Source organism: Chenopodium quinoa, unplaced genomic scaffold, assembly GCF_001683475.1.
Source record: "Chenopodium quinoa cultivar QQ74 unplaced genomic scaffold, ASM168347v1, whole genome shotgun sequence".
Classification (NCBI taxonomy): Eukaryota; Viridiplantae; Streptophyta; class Magnoliopsida; order Caryophyllales; family Amaranthaceae; genus Chenopodium; species Chenopodium quinoa.
The window spans coordinates 1,619,573-1,637,905 of NW_018744311.1; the positions used below are offsets into that span (position 1 = coordinate 1,619,573).

The 18,333-nt window shown below is 33.0% G+C and overlaps 2 protein-coding genes across 2 annotated transcripts; one reads left to right on the forward strand and one right to left on the reverse strand.

The window, feature by feature from the left end:
* Window positions 1-89: 89 nt before the first annotated feature.
* LOC110696024 (tRNA-specific 2-thiouridylase MnmA-like) lies at window positions 90-6,468 on the reverse strand. The gene is made up of 10 exons (XM_021873286.1): window positions 5,864-6,468; window positions 4,829-4,903; window positions 4,696-4,749; window positions 4,495-4,573; window positions 4,256-4,383; window positions 4,056-4,139; window positions 3,576-3,659; window positions 1,987-2,138; window positions 1,307-1,457; window positions 90-730 (listed from the first exon to the last, which is right to left on the reverse strand). Exons 1-10 carry the CDS (start codon window positions 6,230-6,232, stop codon window positions 326-328), a joined length of 1,581 nt encoding a protein of 526 aa, XP_021728978.1. The 5' UTR covers window positions 6,233-6,468; the 3' UTR covers window positions 90-325.
* A 7,830-nt stretch (window positions 6,469-14,298) lies between these two features.
* On the forward strand, window positions 14,299-17,667 carry LOC110696026 (transcription factor MYB83-like). The gene is made up of 2 exons (XM_021873288.1): window positions 14,299-15,084; window positions 16,517-17,667. Exons 1-2 carry the CDS (start codon window positions 14,555-14,557, stop codon window positions 17,385-17,387), a joined length of 1,401 nt encoding a protein of 466 aa, XP_021728980.1. The 5' UTR covers window positions 14,299-14,554; the 3' UTR covers window positions 17,388-17,667.
* The last annotated feature ends 666 nt before the right edge of the window (window positions 17,668-18,333 follow it).

Consider the following 18,333-nt stretch of genomic DNA (forward strand, 5'->3'; position numbering starts at 1 on the left):
CTTCTATTTTTACTATTTATACTACGTAGTAACAAAGTTGTAAAACTGGTCAATAGATGTGATGCGAATACTAATAGATGTGACGCCAATTTACAAACTGTCTCAGCAAAAATATGATATACTCCTTGAGACAAGATGCATACTACTCCGTACCAAGTAGATGAATATTACACATTTATTATGTAAACTGTGAAGTACAACTTCAGCACACTGCCTGCCTGTTGAACCTGTTCCCTTGTCTCGAAACTAGTTATACAAAATTGGAAACTCGTCAGCCTCAGTAAAAACAAACAAGAACACCCATTCAACTGCAACATTTTCTGCTTCAGCTGTTGCATCCAATTGGCGATAGGCTATCAGTTGCCCCTTGTTCATCTTCTACTTGTCTACTAATCATGCTTGATGAATTGATACTTCCAACATTCTCATCTGTACCCAATTTAGGTTCCTCTGGTTTAACTTTGATTTTTACAGGTTTTCCAAGCTTTGACTTGTCTTCCATTCTGGCGATTTCAAGAGCCTTCTCACAAACTGGGAAACCTTCCTCGTCCCAGGATTCGAGTATTACGCCAGAGCCAATGCATGTCTTTCCTTGGTAGAAGGCAGCAAACTGACCAGCTGCCAAGCCTTGATCATCTTCTGACAGATGGACAACAGCTACATCTCCATTGCAGTTTTCACCAGATACCATTGTCAAACTGCAGGAATAAAAGCTAGGACCATGTCGAACCTAAAAAGAGAGATATATAGTGGGTAAGATGACCTGTAAGACAATTAACAGTAGCATCATTTCCTCATTGACTCAACCCATTCCCACCGCACCGCGCACTCCACACAGGGACACAAACCCATCCCCCCCCCAAAAAAAAAATAATAATATATATATATATATATTGGTCTTCATAAACTAATCGTGAAGCATAAGATAATTGTTTTTCATGATTCCAATATAACTACACCGGAGTTTGGAATTTCATCGATTGTTGATGCTTAAAAAACCCATTCAACACTTTAAAGATGCAGTTCTTGCTGGTTCTCATAGTAACCATACAGTGCATAGGACTTCTGCCTATGGCAATGTCTGAAAAAGTTGGAGCACAGAAGTATGTAGGCATGTAGCCATGCCCTAGCAATTATATATATATATATATAAAAAAAAAAATAAAAAAATAAAAATAAAAATAAAAAGGAATTTTCAATGGCCTACTGCCACCCTTGATAAACAAAAATTAATCAAACATGAAACCTAAACTGCTACTTTATAAATGATAGTTTGACAAAAAACAATCTGCTTCAAGGCCATTACCTTGCACTGTAGCTCATTTATGTTGTCTGGGGGAAAGCCGCCAAGCCATTTTAAAGATCCAACACGAAATACACGCCTTCTTTTGTCAACTGAATAATAGTTTCTTGAGACAAATACTACATTATTTTTAATGTCCTTCTGTACAACATACCTGTACACCCACAAGAAAACAGGTTGTGAGGCAAATTTTAAAGATAAATGTAAAGCACAGTTGAGAGCACGGACACAGGAAAACTATAGGGAGGGACAAGCGGAACAACATTTATACTCTAAATCTAAGTTTATCTGTCACAAAAGTATCTCTCCCTCCCCCTCTCACAGTCTCATCCTTTCATGTCCCATCAACAGCTAGATGATCAAGAAAACTAAAGTGAAGCAAGTACTCCATATAAAGTTTAATCATTTCAGGCAAAATTATGCTGCTATTAAATTGGTTCCCAAAAACTTGCACGGTGATTAAAAAAATGACAAAAAATAACCAGTCTTTCATCTGCACAAAAATTAACCAAAAAATAATCAAAAAATTATCTTCCATAAAAGGTATGCACTGGACAAAGACAGTCATGGATACGTCATTTGTTTATGATTTAGAAAGAAAAAAAAAATCACCCGCACACTTATTACTAAACCCAACAAAAGAATAATGGATCCATACAATTGAATTATTGACAAGAAAATACCATGGTCCCCCAGGAAGGCGTAGGCCTTGGCGTTGACCAATTGTGTAAAACCAAAATCCACGGTGATTCCCAAGAAAATCTCCTGTTTCAGCTTCCAACATGACACCTTCCATCTCACCAATATGCCGTGCAACAAAGTCACTGAATTTTATCTGAAATAGAAGGGAGCCTGTATAAGGCAGCAGTAAGGATAAAATCTCAAGAGAGAACAAGAACTGATACACAATTACATAATAGAATCAATACATGCTAGCAAAGCAATGGAGTATCTTCTTCCATCTATACAGGCAAAGCACAAAGTATAAACAAAACAATCAAGGACCATAAGTCCATAAGCAGTATGGAGTAGCAGTATATAAAGGGAAGTGGTATATTATATATATTAGGTCAATTGACCAGATTGGTAAATAAAAAAGACCTCTAGCGACAATTTGGTAAAAAAACTTACTCCAGCGACAACTTGGTAAAAAAAGCTAACAATATGCGACAATTTGGTAAAAATAATAAACTCCGGCGACATTTAGACCAAATAATCTATTTTTTCCCGACAAACTCTTTAAAAATCCTATTTTAATTTTTTTTTTGTTCTTAAATTTATTTTTTCCATTTAAAATTTTGAATTTACATGTCATCCCTTTTTATTTCCAACCCCTTTTAAAAAAAATTCGTTAATAAGGGGTATGAAACTTAAGTGAAAATTGATACTTAACGTTTTTTTTCTTCAAATTGTTATTTCCATAAAAAAGGGTTGTTAAATAACAAGAAAAAGGAACTATATTAAGCATTCGCGAGTAATTTATCGAAATTTTTTGCTTTTTTGGGTTAATTGTCCCCTGAGATTATTTTATTTACCAAATTGTCTCTTAAGGTTAGTTTTTTTTTACCAATTTGTCGCCGGAGTAAGTTTTTTTACCAAATTGTCGCTAAGGGTCTGTTTTATTTACCAATCTGGTCAATTGGCCTATATATTACGGCTCGTTTGACAGCTAGTCATAAAGAGTATTAATGGGAATGAGTTTAAATGTAATTTAACAAGCAAAATGACATCCTAATATCCGTGGTAATGCAATTTCATCCCCAAACTTGTGTTTCCATCATAAACGGCCATTACCACCTGATACAACCAAGGAAATAAACATTGATTTCTCATACAAAAAAATGTACAAAGTCTATCCCATTGCCACCATTTTCTACCACCAACCAAACTGTCTGCTAATAGTACATTGAACCATATAAATCACAATAGACAAGGACCCAAAAAAAATTTTGATCAAGCCAAAAACTTCAAGGAAGCATGATGTACAAACATTCATGGTGCCAGTACATCAAAGTATCAAACTCCTATAAATTTTGTGACTCGTCAAGATGAAAAGAAAATCATCATGTTAAACACATACAGATTAATCACATAATACAGCACACAGTAAATTTCAAGTCGAATTAAAGCTAAAAGAAAGATTTTAAACTCGAGTCAAGAAATCAGACATCTAAATTCCATGCTTGCATTGAAGCACGAAACGGAAGGAGACTTCAAAGACCAATGTACAGCAAACAAACCTTCACCAATAATATTAATTTGTTAAACATACTTTTCCAAGGAAGCATATCCCTTGAGAATCCTTTCTATCTTTGTTGGGTAGAGAAAATTCGCTAGCAAGTTTACGGACCTCGTCCTGAAAGTAAGTCAACACACGTATTAATGTAAAACAAATCTAAGAATGCAAAATGCCAGACAACAAAAGGATCAAGATATGAGGAAAACAAAGTAGTGAACAATAATTATTCAGCAGACTCCAGAATGAATATACATCCTAAGTATTAAAGTATATGGCTACAACACAAAGCTTCCTCAAAGGAACATCAACAATTAAAAAATCCACTTCACCAGCTACTTACACAACTGTACAACGGTTAGATATTTTTAGCATAATGCACTTGTAATTGTATTTACCTCATGCTAAAGACTCATCAACTTGTCTTATTGGTTAAACAACCACCAAATCGATAGGCATTAGCTCCAGTAGCCAGTTTGGTAAGCAACTAAGCACAAAGAAACAAATCACTCTCACCTTTGATATACATCCCAGAGGGAAAATAAGGCGTTTTAGCTGACGTTGATCTAGGTGTGACAAGAAATAAGTTTGATCCTTGACCTGAGGTATCAAAGATTCAAAAAGAATAGTTAAGTGTGAATTGTGGGAAGCTACCACTTGGCACTAACAATATAAGGTCAAGAAGAAAACAGAATAAAAATAGACGACATAATTACCATATCCCTTGACAGCTCCAGAACAGAAGGATTATCCAGCGCATCAATCGACGGATGAATCACATTTGCATAATGTCCTGAGGCTACATAATCAAAATCCATACTGCTAATTGCATCCATAAATGCACCTGAAAGAATAAAGAATATGAACAGTAAGGATAACATAACTTTGAACAAGAATATCATCATCCGAATTCCAGATTCATTTCTTTACACAGCAAAGAGGGCAAGCAACTAACCAAATTTTATTCTTGTATTACAGAGCACATCAGGATTAGGAGTACGCCCATTTCGATACTCTTCAATAATGTAAGAGACCTAATAGATAGTCCCATGAGTCTCAAGCCTTAAGAACACATGCAAAGAAAAAGTAGGCTAAGATGTGTGCATAAAACATATGGCAACTAGAAAACACGCATTTGCAACATGGAAAACAATACCACTTTTTCCCAATATTCATCAGTCAGATGCACAACTTCCAATGGAACATCAACCTGGAAAAAATGTCTTTCTAGTTCAGTCGAGAACCAATGCCAACCGCAGAAACCACTACTTAAGTACTTAAAGAGCTACCTGATTGCAAACAGCCTTAGCGTATCCCAAATCATCTTCCCATGGGCATTCAGACCAATAATTTTCAAAGTCCTCCTACAAAATCAACCTTTAAGTTATATTATCGGGCATTAAAAATAAATAACGTGTGCATGTTTCAAGAATTTTCAGAAGTCGAGTCTTGATGAACCTTCATAAACTAGTCACAAATAATGATTGCAGCGGTACAAAGGAAAATTGAGCTTGTCATTTAGGACATCAACTGTTGAACACATCAAAAGCATGACACGTTCCTCTTGTTTGATTAGAGTCACAAAATCTCACAAATTTGTAAAAATTGCTTCTTAAAGTCCACAAGTTATTAGCATCCTAAACACAGAGCATGATAGACTAGGCTCTCACAAGATTAACATAATAACATCAACAATAACTCAACATAGGTAACTTCTAAGGCAGAGCATACCAAATACCAATTTAAATGAGCACATGACAAAGCAGTAAAATTCAGCCGCTGTCTCCTCATCTTCCTATTAATATAAGTCACTGATCATTTCAACGCTTTCACTTTCCCATAAATTCTCCAAGAATAGCTACTGAAGATCTGTTTTCTTATCTTTGTTGAGTGTTGACATAATACAGCTTACAGCGTATTATACAGGCATAGTCGCATAGATACCAAATTTCATTTTGATAAACGCACAATTACTGCCGATTGAATTGGTTTCGCTCAATTCCTTAAATCAATTGACAAAATTCACTATAACCAAATTAATAGCATAGCACAATCAATCAATCCAACAAACAAAGTAAGAAAAGGCAAAACATGTGAACAATGGATTCCAAAATGCAAAACAACCAAATTTATATCAACACAAAAGGAGGCAATTCAATGATTAATCAATTCAAACACCGAAATTCAGCCATAAATTCAACAAAATGCAGGTCAAATGAAGAGAGAAAATCACAAATTAAAGATTAAGCAATTCAAACAACGAAATTCAGCCATAAATTTAACAAAATGCTGGTGAAATGAAGAGATAAAATAACAAATTAAACCTGAAACCAAATTTTGAGATAGAAAGCAGTGCAAGAATGACCAGCAGCATGGAGAAGTCTCAAAGCGACGCTACTATCAACACCACCACTAATAAGAACAGCAACTTTGAGGCGATTACCAGGCATCGAACAAGACAAGTAAGGTTCGACATTGAAATCTAGGGTTTGAGAATTGGGGGAAGAAATTGGGGAAATTGTTGCAGAGGAGAGAGAAAATGGTCGAGAATTTAGAGTGAATTTGGGAAAATTAGGGTTTAAGGAGGGTTTAGGGATTAAGAAGGAAGGTTTTGGGGAAAAGAGGAGAGAGAAAGAGAGGGAAGGGAGGAGAGAGAAAGGGGTCATGGCTCTGGTAGTGTGTCTCAGTAGCATTGTGTTGTCCGGCGGGTAGACTCGCTTGCTTCAGTTACTTCCCGCTATTACAGTTATACGGCTCATACCGCTGTTAATAGGTTTCGGCGTTGACTATCCAATCTTTTTTTTTTTTTACGGGAACTATCCAATCTTAAGTATTGAGTATCATCCTTAAAATTAATGAAGACGTTCACAAAACATTTCTAAAATTATCATTAATATTCCCTATGAGAAATTATAGAAAGTAATAAAATATGAAAATAGGTAGGTGGAAGAATAAAGATTGTAAAAAAAAAAAATAGTTGAGAGAATTGGATGAGCGATATATGAAATTAATAAAATATGATTTATGTTGGGCCCAATAGATGAGAGAAATGAATTAAATATTATAAAAGATTTCTAAATAAGAAAATGAAGCAAGTATTTAAAAACAAAGGTGTTTGACAATATAATAGTTAAAGTACTGTATTGGTTAGTGATGGAGATAGAGATTATGATTTACTGAACTGAGCTGAATTAGATTAAACTGAACTGCATTAGTTGGAGTTGAACTGAATTGTTTATGAAAGATGGAAATTAGGAATTGAACTGATTGAAGCTAAACTGAATTGAAATTAAGCCGGAGAGAATACGCCTGTTGTTTTTCTAAAACGTCAAAAATGTCAATGTTTCAAAGTTCGCAAGCAATGTTAGAAAAAATACAAGTACTTATCAACTGCACGATATTTAAACAGCTAATCACTGCTATACGATGTCTGCTACAATGTTGTGATCAAAATCTTAGTTCAATCCCCTTGAAAAGAATGATTGAATAACAAACTTAAGGGTTTTTTTATTTAAATATATATATATATATATATAATTTTTTGTATTACCCAATAATTTATCCAACTAAGTTGATTGATATAACCTATTACTTATAAAATATGAAGTTATGGTTATATGAAAATTTGGAATGGGAATGTAATTAGTGCAATCCTTATACTAAGTTAATTATTCCTATAACACCACAAAATTAAAGAAATAATTTTTGTATAAACACTTTTTTTAAAAAAAACACTTAAGGGTCTGTTCACATTTACTGAATTGAGCTGAACTGAACTGAACTAATTGAAGCGGAGCTGAGCTGAACTAAATTGAACTGAAATTAAGTAAATGTGAACAAGCCCTAAGTGATGGGGTTTTATTAGTTTCAAAATGAATTACCTTTGGTCATTTGGGCCTTATTGTTTTGAGATTAATGTTTCAACAAGTCATTACACCCTTGCCTTCATTTGTTTTTTTTTTTAAATATTTTTTTTATAAAAAGGATATCTTAGGAGTTCCTTGTAACAAGAGGAATTGTGAAAGCATTTAAAACAAGAATTGGAGAGGGGGGGGGGGGGGAGATTAGGTGGTCAAATGTCCCACATTTGCATTCTATTGGTTGGCATTTTGGGAACTAGAGTACGTGTGAGTGTATGATATATTTCTCGACGTGAGAAAGAACACAATAACAAGTCAAGTCGAAGATGACATGATACAACTTTTATGATTGTGTGATACGATTAATGTTACATGTCCCATAACTTACTTAAAAATGTAAATTTAGTAACATGAGTCATTTTTACTTTTATACAAATGTGAATCCAAGTCTGCGATCAATCATCACGATGGATTACACACAATTATTTTGAAAATTTACTAAAAATCACTACTTGATGTAAAACTCAAGTGAACTAAATGTGGCAATTGTGAAAAAAAAAAAACAAAAAAAAAAAACCAAAGGAAATTAACATTTTATCCACTGTATACTTTTTTTTTTTTTTTTTTTTTGAGGGAATTATCCAATGCGTACTTAATTAATTACCATTCTTATACTACATAATAATCTACTTTATAAATAAAATTCTAAATAAAATTGTAAAATTTTTATAGAAATTTCAAAAAAGTGATCCATAATAACATATACTTCGTACATACCTAAGGAAATTTATAGTCTATAAAAATCATTTAGAAGTATAGTTTAAATTAATACTTGAAAATTCAGATGGCCTACTTTGCACCACCACCACAACAACAATAATCTACGATCTGAAAATTCTTTCCTCTATTTCTTTTGAATATATACAAAATTGTTTCAACAAAACTAACCATCATATCCAATAAGCCAATAGTAAAGCTTAATATTGATATCGCCTAGTACGAGAGGAAGAAGCATCAAAAATAAGGGAACCTACAAATTGAAGGCGATTATATATTACAGAAGTTTGAGCAATGAAATCTTGAAAAATATCTTCAAATTTTATTACAAAAATACTAAATCTTCTCATTGGTGGGATCAACAACATCAATGGCACTGCTGAAATGGCTGCTCCTAGCATCAACATCTTCCAACTTTGTTACAAAAAAAAAAAAAAAAAAAAAAAAAAAAAAAAATTGTGAATAAGATTTTGAGGATGAAAAAAGCAAAATAATTAAACTTTTGAAAAATAATGAAAGCAAGAAAAATAAGAAATAGTGGGACCCACTTTATAAAGGGCAAGATAATGATTGATTATTATGTGGGGGCTAGAAAAGGGAGATTAATTTGAACTTATTATGTACCTAGTCTTAATTTTGGGTAATAGAGATTGAGAATAGTGGATAATTTGCATTTCACCTAAACACATCATATAATTAATTAATAATCAACTTGTTTTTGAAGATAATCTCATTTTATTAAACAAAAAGTAAGCAAGTGGGTGGCAAAATTTTGAATATATATTGTGATCTTGAAGGATGTTGCCTTCCATGCAATTGACTTGCAAGTTGCAACCTTGTATTCATGATCGAACAAGTGTGATTTTTTAAATTACAACTTGAGTATTCAATAAATGTTGATCAACTAATTCCTTGCCTTTTATCTTCCTTGATCACACATAATTCACCTCCGACTTTAAGAGCTGTTGGTGAACTCTGGCTCCGACATCCAATTCTGGTAATCTAACTAGAATTCCTTGCATTCGACCCTTAGTTTTGTTTTCACTCAATTTATTTCAATAACTAATCTAATGATCATTACCATTTTTATAATAATCATTCGGAAAATGCAATAAATCGTCAAAACATTAGCCAAATGCATACAACAAAGGTCTATAAAACCGGTCATAAATTGTAGGGTTGAAAAATAATACTTGTATACTCCCTAATCCCTATGCTACTTAGAAGAGTTAGAACAAGTTGGATACAAATTCTTTGTTTTGAATTTGACTCAATTATTCATTTATTTTTATCAGATTGGATCGTTTTCGGATTAGATTATCATCCCTATTCTTGGTTGGAAAAAAATGATAGTAAACCGAACAAGCCCAAAAAATCAAATAGCTTGCTTATAGCCTTTTACTACTAGCCCATTATTTAGTTAGACATAATTCACCAACAGGCCCTCTGACAAATTCAAAAGTAGCTTAGCAAAATTTGGCCCATTCTTTAGTTTGACAAACTGAAATATACAGCCCAACTCATCAACTAAAAACTTTTTCTATAATATTTTTTTTTTTTTCAAAAATCCGATGAAGCTTGATCGTCACGCCTCCGACCTCCGTGCTCTCCAATTGCAAAGTACAAAGTTTTTTTTTTTTTGCAAGCATATCCGGCCGTCCTTAAATTACCTTCCTATTTTTACTGACGAAGGGAGTAGTGATTTTAGTTAAGAAGCAATACTAAGTTCGGATTCAAGTCGGGTTAAGCCCAATTGATGAAAAAACTCTCCCAACAAATGTTGTTGTCCTACCAAATCTCGAACCTAAGAATTGCTACGTAATGGCTTCAAATTTCTTCAAATCCATTCCGATAAATTGTTGAGGTTATTTTCCTGCTTAATTTATTGGTTTACGTTTAACTTCTCAATTTGCAAATCGAATGTTTGAGTTTATAATTTGATTAAAAATGAAGTATGATTTCCTATGATCTATACTTTTGTGAAATGTAAATTAGCTTTTTGCTTAGGATGTTAGATTTGCTGGTAATATCATGCTGAAAATGTTATTACACTGTAGAAATTTATTAATGTTGATTTTTTAGGTGTTTATGACTGTATTAATTCTGCAATTTTACGCTATTGTACTGAAAATTCACAAAAGTTAGGAGAGAAAATAATGGACATAATTTGTTCTCAAATTTGATGCTGAAAAAGGGGTTTGACATGAAAAAAAGTGGTAGAAAGAAGTGAAAGTGATACATTAAGCACGTTTTAATTGTCACTCCCTTTTTATGATTTTTGGGATTGTACATGCATTAAGGATTACTCAAAATCAATGTTGAGACACTTAATCAACCAAATCAATTATCGAAAACCACAAGATCGGCCCCTAGCAATTATATGAGTTACGACTTACTAGTCTAAATATATGTGTTTTACATCAAGAAATGATTAACGAAACACAAGAGAGTTACATCGGACTTTTTCCTATTTGGGACGATTTTAGAGAGTTTTTTTTTTTTTTTTTTTTTGTAGGTAGCTTGAAATTAAATAAGCATTGGATGAACTCCTAGAGTCCTAGTTTAAACTTTACTTATCTTATGTCAAATGTTGAAGCTTTGTGATTTGTGTATTGGGTTAATACTTTGTTTTGGGTTGTCATTTTTGTATTCCAATTTTTGTTTTCTAATTTTGGATTGCGATTATAGAGTTTTTAATTTAAAACATTACCATTGTCTACGACTCTAAGATAAAATCTAGCTAAGCTAGGTTTTGGTATTTAACTTTGCCCCCATTTTTATACTACGTAATTCATCAATTGGGTGAAAGATTGAACATAATCATTAGAGGCACATGCCAAAATGTTTACATTATATCTCCTCCCTAATTTTAAGGTTGCTCTTTTAGTCATATTTTTTGTCTATTGGCATCATTGCACTTCCTTTTGTTTATTTTAGCAGGTGATTTGTGTGTCTAAGAAAATTTCAGAATTGTCCAGGTGGTCCTTATATCATGCAAAATTCAAGTTAACTTCTTCTAAATTTGTTTATTCAAATAAAACTTTCAATTTTATACTTTTATCTAATGAATTCTAATGTAATGGACTTAAAGACAATATAATTCTGGCCTGCAAAGAATAGAATATAGTATATAGTTTTCTTTCCACAATTGGGCCTGCTACTCATGATTTTCGAACAGGGCATGTTTGCTTGCCCAAGATAAAGACTCTAGACTACAGTAAAGATAAAGCATCAGAATTAAAGTTATTTCCCTTGGAGTAGCTTCTATGTTATCTATTCTTTTTTTAAGAAAAAAAATAATCACTTTTATTATTTTTGGTTTTGTTTGTGGTATTCATTTGAAAAATTAAAAAAGAGAAGAAAAAGGCAATGGAGTGCTTTCTTTTTGGTACTATTTCAGTTCTTTTATTGTCTGATTTTGCATTCTGATAAATTATTGTCAAATGAAAGCATGGGAAAGTTCATTCTATTGAGTAGCTTGCATGTTATGCATACAATCTTATTAGTTTTGCACCCATATCTATAGCTATTAACAGTATGTCTTCAACTCTATCTTCATGGATAGATGCATTTGTTTATGTTACCTTCCTGTTGCAGTCACCTTCACTTTTCTTTTCGAATATTTAATTTTAGACTTTGTTAGTCATCTCTTTTTAATACTTGATCCATATCTCTAAAATTAACCACATTCGATTAGTGATCATTTTGTATGGTATTGTGTCATAATATTGTAAATATCATACATATATGTCATTCACCATTAAGAGTTTTATGTGTCAATCATGCCATAAATTAGTTAGTCTTGTAAAATTTCTAAGTGACCGTACTTGAAGTTATCATTAAGGGTAATACGGAAAAATTCAAAGTTTTACATAAATTATATAGAATGTGACCTATTATTTTCGGATTTAGGAGATGGGGTAGTATGAAAAAAGGGATCTACCTGTGATAAAAATTTCTATAGGCGCCCATTGTATTAACTTGCTATGATTAGGTCTCCTACAGCAATTACTGTCTGTTTTTAGTTTTATGATGTAGCCCTTTATAGCTATTTTCTTTCTGATGTGATATTTGGAGGCTTATGGTATGAAAAGCATCAGGATGCATGACTATATTCTCTTTTGATTCGCTAAGGTTGTCACAATTTACCACTCCCTTTGTACAATATTAACCGTCACATATACTATAAACTAGCAACGTGACAACTAAAACTAGACGAGATAGTAATATGCCTTTTATTTTTTCTTTTCACCTTGATTAAACTGAACACGACGTGTCTCTTTGAGAATCACAAGTAAGTTTAATCATTATGTCAATGGTACTGGGTATTTGCTAATTGGGTAAATTGATAATTGCTTTTGTTTCCTCTGATGACTAATAGATAAGAGTACTTTTTGCATCTAGAAAGAGTTTAATGCTAGATTACATAAAAGTAAGAAAAATATAAATATTCAGAATACAACCCTTTTCTGCTTTGTTCCCTAAATTTTGACAATTTAGCTTTTGTTTCAATAAAAACATAGAAGAATCTTTGTGATATTGTTATCAAGGTTTTTTTTTTTTTGTTTTTTTTTTGTGTCTACATTAGAAAGGTGACAATCTTCTCTGTCTATTCAATTTCCCTAAAATGATTTATGATTAGTTCTGTGGAAGCACCATGGAAATTGCTTAGTAATTATGCAAATTCGTACATCTTATTTTTATTCCATTCATGGTCCTATACTCCTATATATATACATGGACCAGACTTTTACTTCATTTTTATCATTATTAATGCTACTGTACTTTGCAAAATTTAGTCATTGCATTCGATCTAAGTATTCCTCTTGTGTTATATTAACGCGATAATTATTTTTAGTAATCCACAACCCGAAACATGTTACTTATTGTTACGAGTACTATACAAGATGCACGTTAGCACGTACCCCTTTTGTACTAGTGTAACAAAACTAGGTAGCGAATTGCGACCCTGTCGGATTTGTATTACTCTGTATTGAAGCACAAATTACGTAACACTGACTAATACAAGGACAGTGCAGGTACAGTAACATACTCTGATTTGCTTCTCAGAACAAATTCAGTTCATGTTATTCATGCTCAATAATTATTGTATTATTAATATATGCTGAATGAACCAGGTAACTGTAAATGTAAGGAAATTTAAAATAACTGCATGCTTGAATCATAATGCACTTTAATTATGTATAGATCAATTAACAACAATAAGAACTAATTGCACTTAACTTTGTGCAAAGTGACTGATGTTTATATTATAAATGGCTGTTAGTTTTTATTAATGGGTCCCATTTTATACTTGATTTCTTCCTAGAATTCCTCATGACTACTTGATTATAATCCAGGTTGGGATGATTCATGTGTGAGCTCCATGAACGCGAAAAGTGCTCCTGTACTTAAATCTTCCAATGGATTTTCTACGATTCGAACAGTACAACTGTATGTATTGAGTAACATTACTATCTCCTTCAATCTTTTCAGTTTTTTCTTGGAATTTTTTTGCTATAATTTGCTTACCATATTTATTCGTATGGCTCACTTTTATTCATTATTCGAATTATTATTACTCACCCAATAAACTTTTCATTTCTAAGACTGATGATCTGGACTTATGATCGTTCGATGCGTGGTATAACAATAATCTTATTAAGCTATTATTTCTGTTTATCATCTTTATTCACTAACTTCTAATACACGTGTGTATGCATGAGAGAGAGAAAATAAAGGAAAAAAATAAAAAGAAAGAAAGAAAGAGAGAGAGAGAGAGAGAGAAAAAGGGATAATGTGTTTTGGAAGCAAAAATCTTGGCTTGGTTAGAAAACAAAGTTTTATATCTCACGCTGCCCTATGATCCATAGATGATATGAATGATGATTACCGTGAGAGTGAAGAAAGATAGTATTGGCAAAAGACAAAGCTATGGAGTCAAAGACAAGACCGGCCTTGTTAATTTACTCTTTCTCTCTTCGGTCAGTTCCATAAAGTTGTTCTCATTTACTGTAGATACACATACAAAAAATAATAAATAAAGTAATGTAAGTTGGTACATGTGATCTCTTTATGATGAGAGAAAAATAGAGTGTAATAAAAATATGCGGTCTTAAAAAGTGTGTTAGGTTGGAGTAAGCTAGATAATTTTATGAGACGACTTTAAATGAAAAGTGAGAAGAATATTATAGAACAGAGGGAGTATAATCTATCTCGATTTTATTTATTTTTACTTAGAATCTACAAACCGTTTTTCACTTGACCTATCAACCAACACTGTCCCCTCTTTTCGTCTTTCTCTCTCTCTCTCTTCCTCTTAATCTAAGCAAACCCCACAACCATCAAACTCATGATGATGAAGATCACTGCCACTATATGATACCTGCCTACATATACATATATACACCTTTCTCTTTCTCTATAAAAGTCTTTGTATTTCTGTACATCACCCTACTTGGAGAAATATTCACTCTAGCTGGTCCTCTCCCTTTCAAAGGGATTTTCATTGTGGGATCAGTGATTGTTTTTCCAAAGCCGAGATCGAGTAGCTCACGAATTATTCGATTTGAGCTGAGCATAGCTATGAGGAAGCCTGCTGATCCCGCGGCCAAGGGCAATAATACTAATGGAAATGGTGGTGGTGGTGGTGGTGGTAATGCTAATGGCGGTGTCAAGCTTAGAAAGGGTTTGTGGTCACCCGAAGAAGATGATAAACTTGTTAACTATATGCTTACTAATGGACATGGTTGTTGGAGTGATGTAGCTAGGAATGCTGGCTTGCAAAGGTGTGGTAAGAGCTGCCGCCTTCGCTGGATTAATTACCTCAGGCCTGACCTTAAACGCGGCGCTTTCTCCCCTCAAGAGGAAGAGCTCATCATCCATTTGCATTCCCTCCTTGGCAATAGGTAGATTATGCTTCTTTCCCTGCCTTTTTTTTTCTTCTCTCTTTTGTGATTGTTATGGATTCAAGGAGTAATATTATGTGCCTAATGTTTTGATGGTTAAAAAAAAAAAAACAAAAAAAACGTAACTTATGTTTTAAGATACTTTTTTCTATCATTAACTTTCCTAATTTATTGTAAAATTTCCCTTGTCTTAACATTTGATTTCTAGCATATAATTGCATTGATAAGTGTTTTGAACTTTTGTTTAATGCAATTCTACATTAAAATATCACCATTTGGAGGCTTTTGTTATGATCATTAAGATTTTGAAGTTGAGCAAAGTACTTTATTATTAGATATATATTTTGATTAAGGTTTTTTTTTAATCTTTAGTTTAAAGATTATTTTTAACTATATTTGAGGTTGTCTGATTTACAAATTAATTAAACCCCACATTTTAATTGAATTTATATTCATTAATCGAAATTTGCGCTGATAATCGATCTTATTTTCTTCTAAATAGAAATGACTAGCATAATTAAACCTGTTGACATACAACTGAGACCTTTGTTACCTTAATATCCTTTTCATATGTGTGCATCATTAGGTTCTTTTTGTACTTCTAGCTTACAATAACATTCTTGCTTTGAATTTTCAATTAGTGTTCAAGTTTAAGATCGGTAATAGAAAAAAAATTCACCTTGGAATATATTTTGAATGAAAACAACTATCTTCTTGATCTTTCCTTTTCTCTCTTTGAGTTCGGGTACAATATGGTGTTTGTGGTTGAAGAATGTGACAACATAGGGTTTTTTAGTCAACCTCAGCTCGATCCATTCATTCATGCTTTGTGATGAGGACATACATGATCTTGTCTGTTAATGTTTTGTTACATATAAATATCGACATATGTTACTTAGATTTAGGAAGCAAAATGTTCTAACGTGCTATTCTATGAAAAATTTGAAGTGTTTTTGTCCTAAATGATCGAAGAGTCTATCCATGTCTGAGTGTCGAGGATCTCATCCAACATCCGAGCAATATAGACAAACACTTCTATTTACCACCTTAGTTGCTATGAGTAGCATGGGTACTATATATTTATGAGTTATTTTGATAGAATTGACTGACCCTACAAAACAAGCAATGTCATATCCATACATATGACGTTGGTTGGTGTTGCACATGGTCTGTGATACTTGCGTGAAACTATATCTTCTTCAAGAAAGGGACACAAATTTTTCTGTTTAATTTTTCTGTTCCTAATATCTGCACTTTGAGTTGAAGACACTCCAAAAGTCCTTTTCCTTTTGAAATTTCTAGGTTCATGCAAAAAAAACCCATGCAATTTTGAAAACGTAATACTAGTTATTATCAATTTAGTACTGACATCTTTGTCACATATACTACTACATTGTTTCTTGACTAAGCTTTGTTTATTTGATCAAATTAGATGGTCCCAAATCGCGGCTCGCTTGCCAGGACGAACAGACAACGAGATAAAGAATTTCTGGAACTCAACTGTAAAGAAAAGGATGAAGAGTTCATCAACCTCCTCATCACCTAATGCTAGTGATTCATCGTTGTCGACGGAGCCGAGAGATGGGATGGTGGGAGGATTCATGGCTATGCAGGATCCCTGCAGCATTATGGCCATGTATGTGAGCAACAACTCCGCCTCACCAACATCATCATCTATGCAAACCATGGTTCCTCTAAGTCATCATCATCATGGTATTATGGACCATCCTTTGCCCAACATGGTAAATCATAGCAATAATAATACTACTACTACAACTAATAGTCTTGACATGTCTTCATGTGGTAATGGGTACATGGATGCATCATCATGCATGAGCATGGCACCCATGCATCATGGCATGGGTAATGGTGATGATCATCATGGTATGATGTGTGGTAGTTATGGGATGCTTGGAAGTCACAACTATAATTATGGGTTATTACAAGGGGAGCTTTCTATTCCTTCTTTGGAAACAATAAGCATTGAAGAAAATACTCAAGTTTCCGAAAATATTGTTTTTGGTAGAAACACTACTATTAGCAACAACAATAATCATTTTGACAACAACAGCAGCAATAATCATTTTGATCATAACCACCACATAATTAGCGGCACAAACAACACTACTCCTCTAAACAACTCCATTACTAGTAGTGGTGCTAAGAAATTCGAGGCGGCCGTGGTTCCCAGTGTTGGAAACAATTGGGAAGGAGGAGACGATTCGAGGTTGGGAGAATGGGATTTAGAGGAACTAATGAGGGATGTTTCATCCTTCCCCTTCATTGATTACCAAGTTGAATGACAACCCTCTTCTTTTCATCCTTTCCTTATTATTTTCCTTTTCTTTTTTAAATATTCCAAGTCATTTTCGTTTCCTTTTAAAAAATTTACAACAATCGAGCCTCATATACAAACGGATCAGGATTCTCTCCAGTAACTGGACGAACTGGATTGTCGGCCAGTTCGTGCTCTTGTAATTAGGCCATTGAGGGGCAAAGCTTGTCACAAGCTCCATAATTAATAAGATCACCTACAAAAAGGTTATATAGTTAGACATAGTTACAATATACATGATATATATATATATATATATATATATATATATATATATATATATATATATATATATATATATATATATATATATATATATATACTCTGTAACTAAGGGGCATATATGGTGTTTCTATTTTTATTTTTATTTTTATTTTACCATTCTTGATCAAACTATATGTAAGTTACCAATAAATGTTTCATGTAATTGTGAAGGAGATATGTGAATAGTCATAAAGCTATACAGAAGCAAAAAGCTTTTAGGGTAGTTGTTAGGAACCCTAGTCATGTAAGAATATCATTTGTACAAAAATTCAAAGTATATTATATGCTTTAATTTGTTGAGGCTGAAATTAAGTTTGTTATTAGTGGGCTGCATGTTGATTGTAATACACATTGATGTGAATGAAGACTCTCTATTTCTCTCTCATTATCTCTCTCTTAAACATCATGATATCTTTCTATTGTGTTTAATCACTTTTTGAGAGATGTGATTTTATTGGATTTTCCTTTTTCTTTGGTGCTAAGATGTGATTTAACTTAGTGTTATTGGCCTTGGTAGTTGGGTTCTTGGAGTAATTATGGTGCACTTAACTTTAATCCCATTGCTTTTCATTAAGACAAAAAGCTCTCATGGTGAATGAATTACTTATTATAGACAAGCTACCTCATGTCCTCACCTCATACCTAAGCTA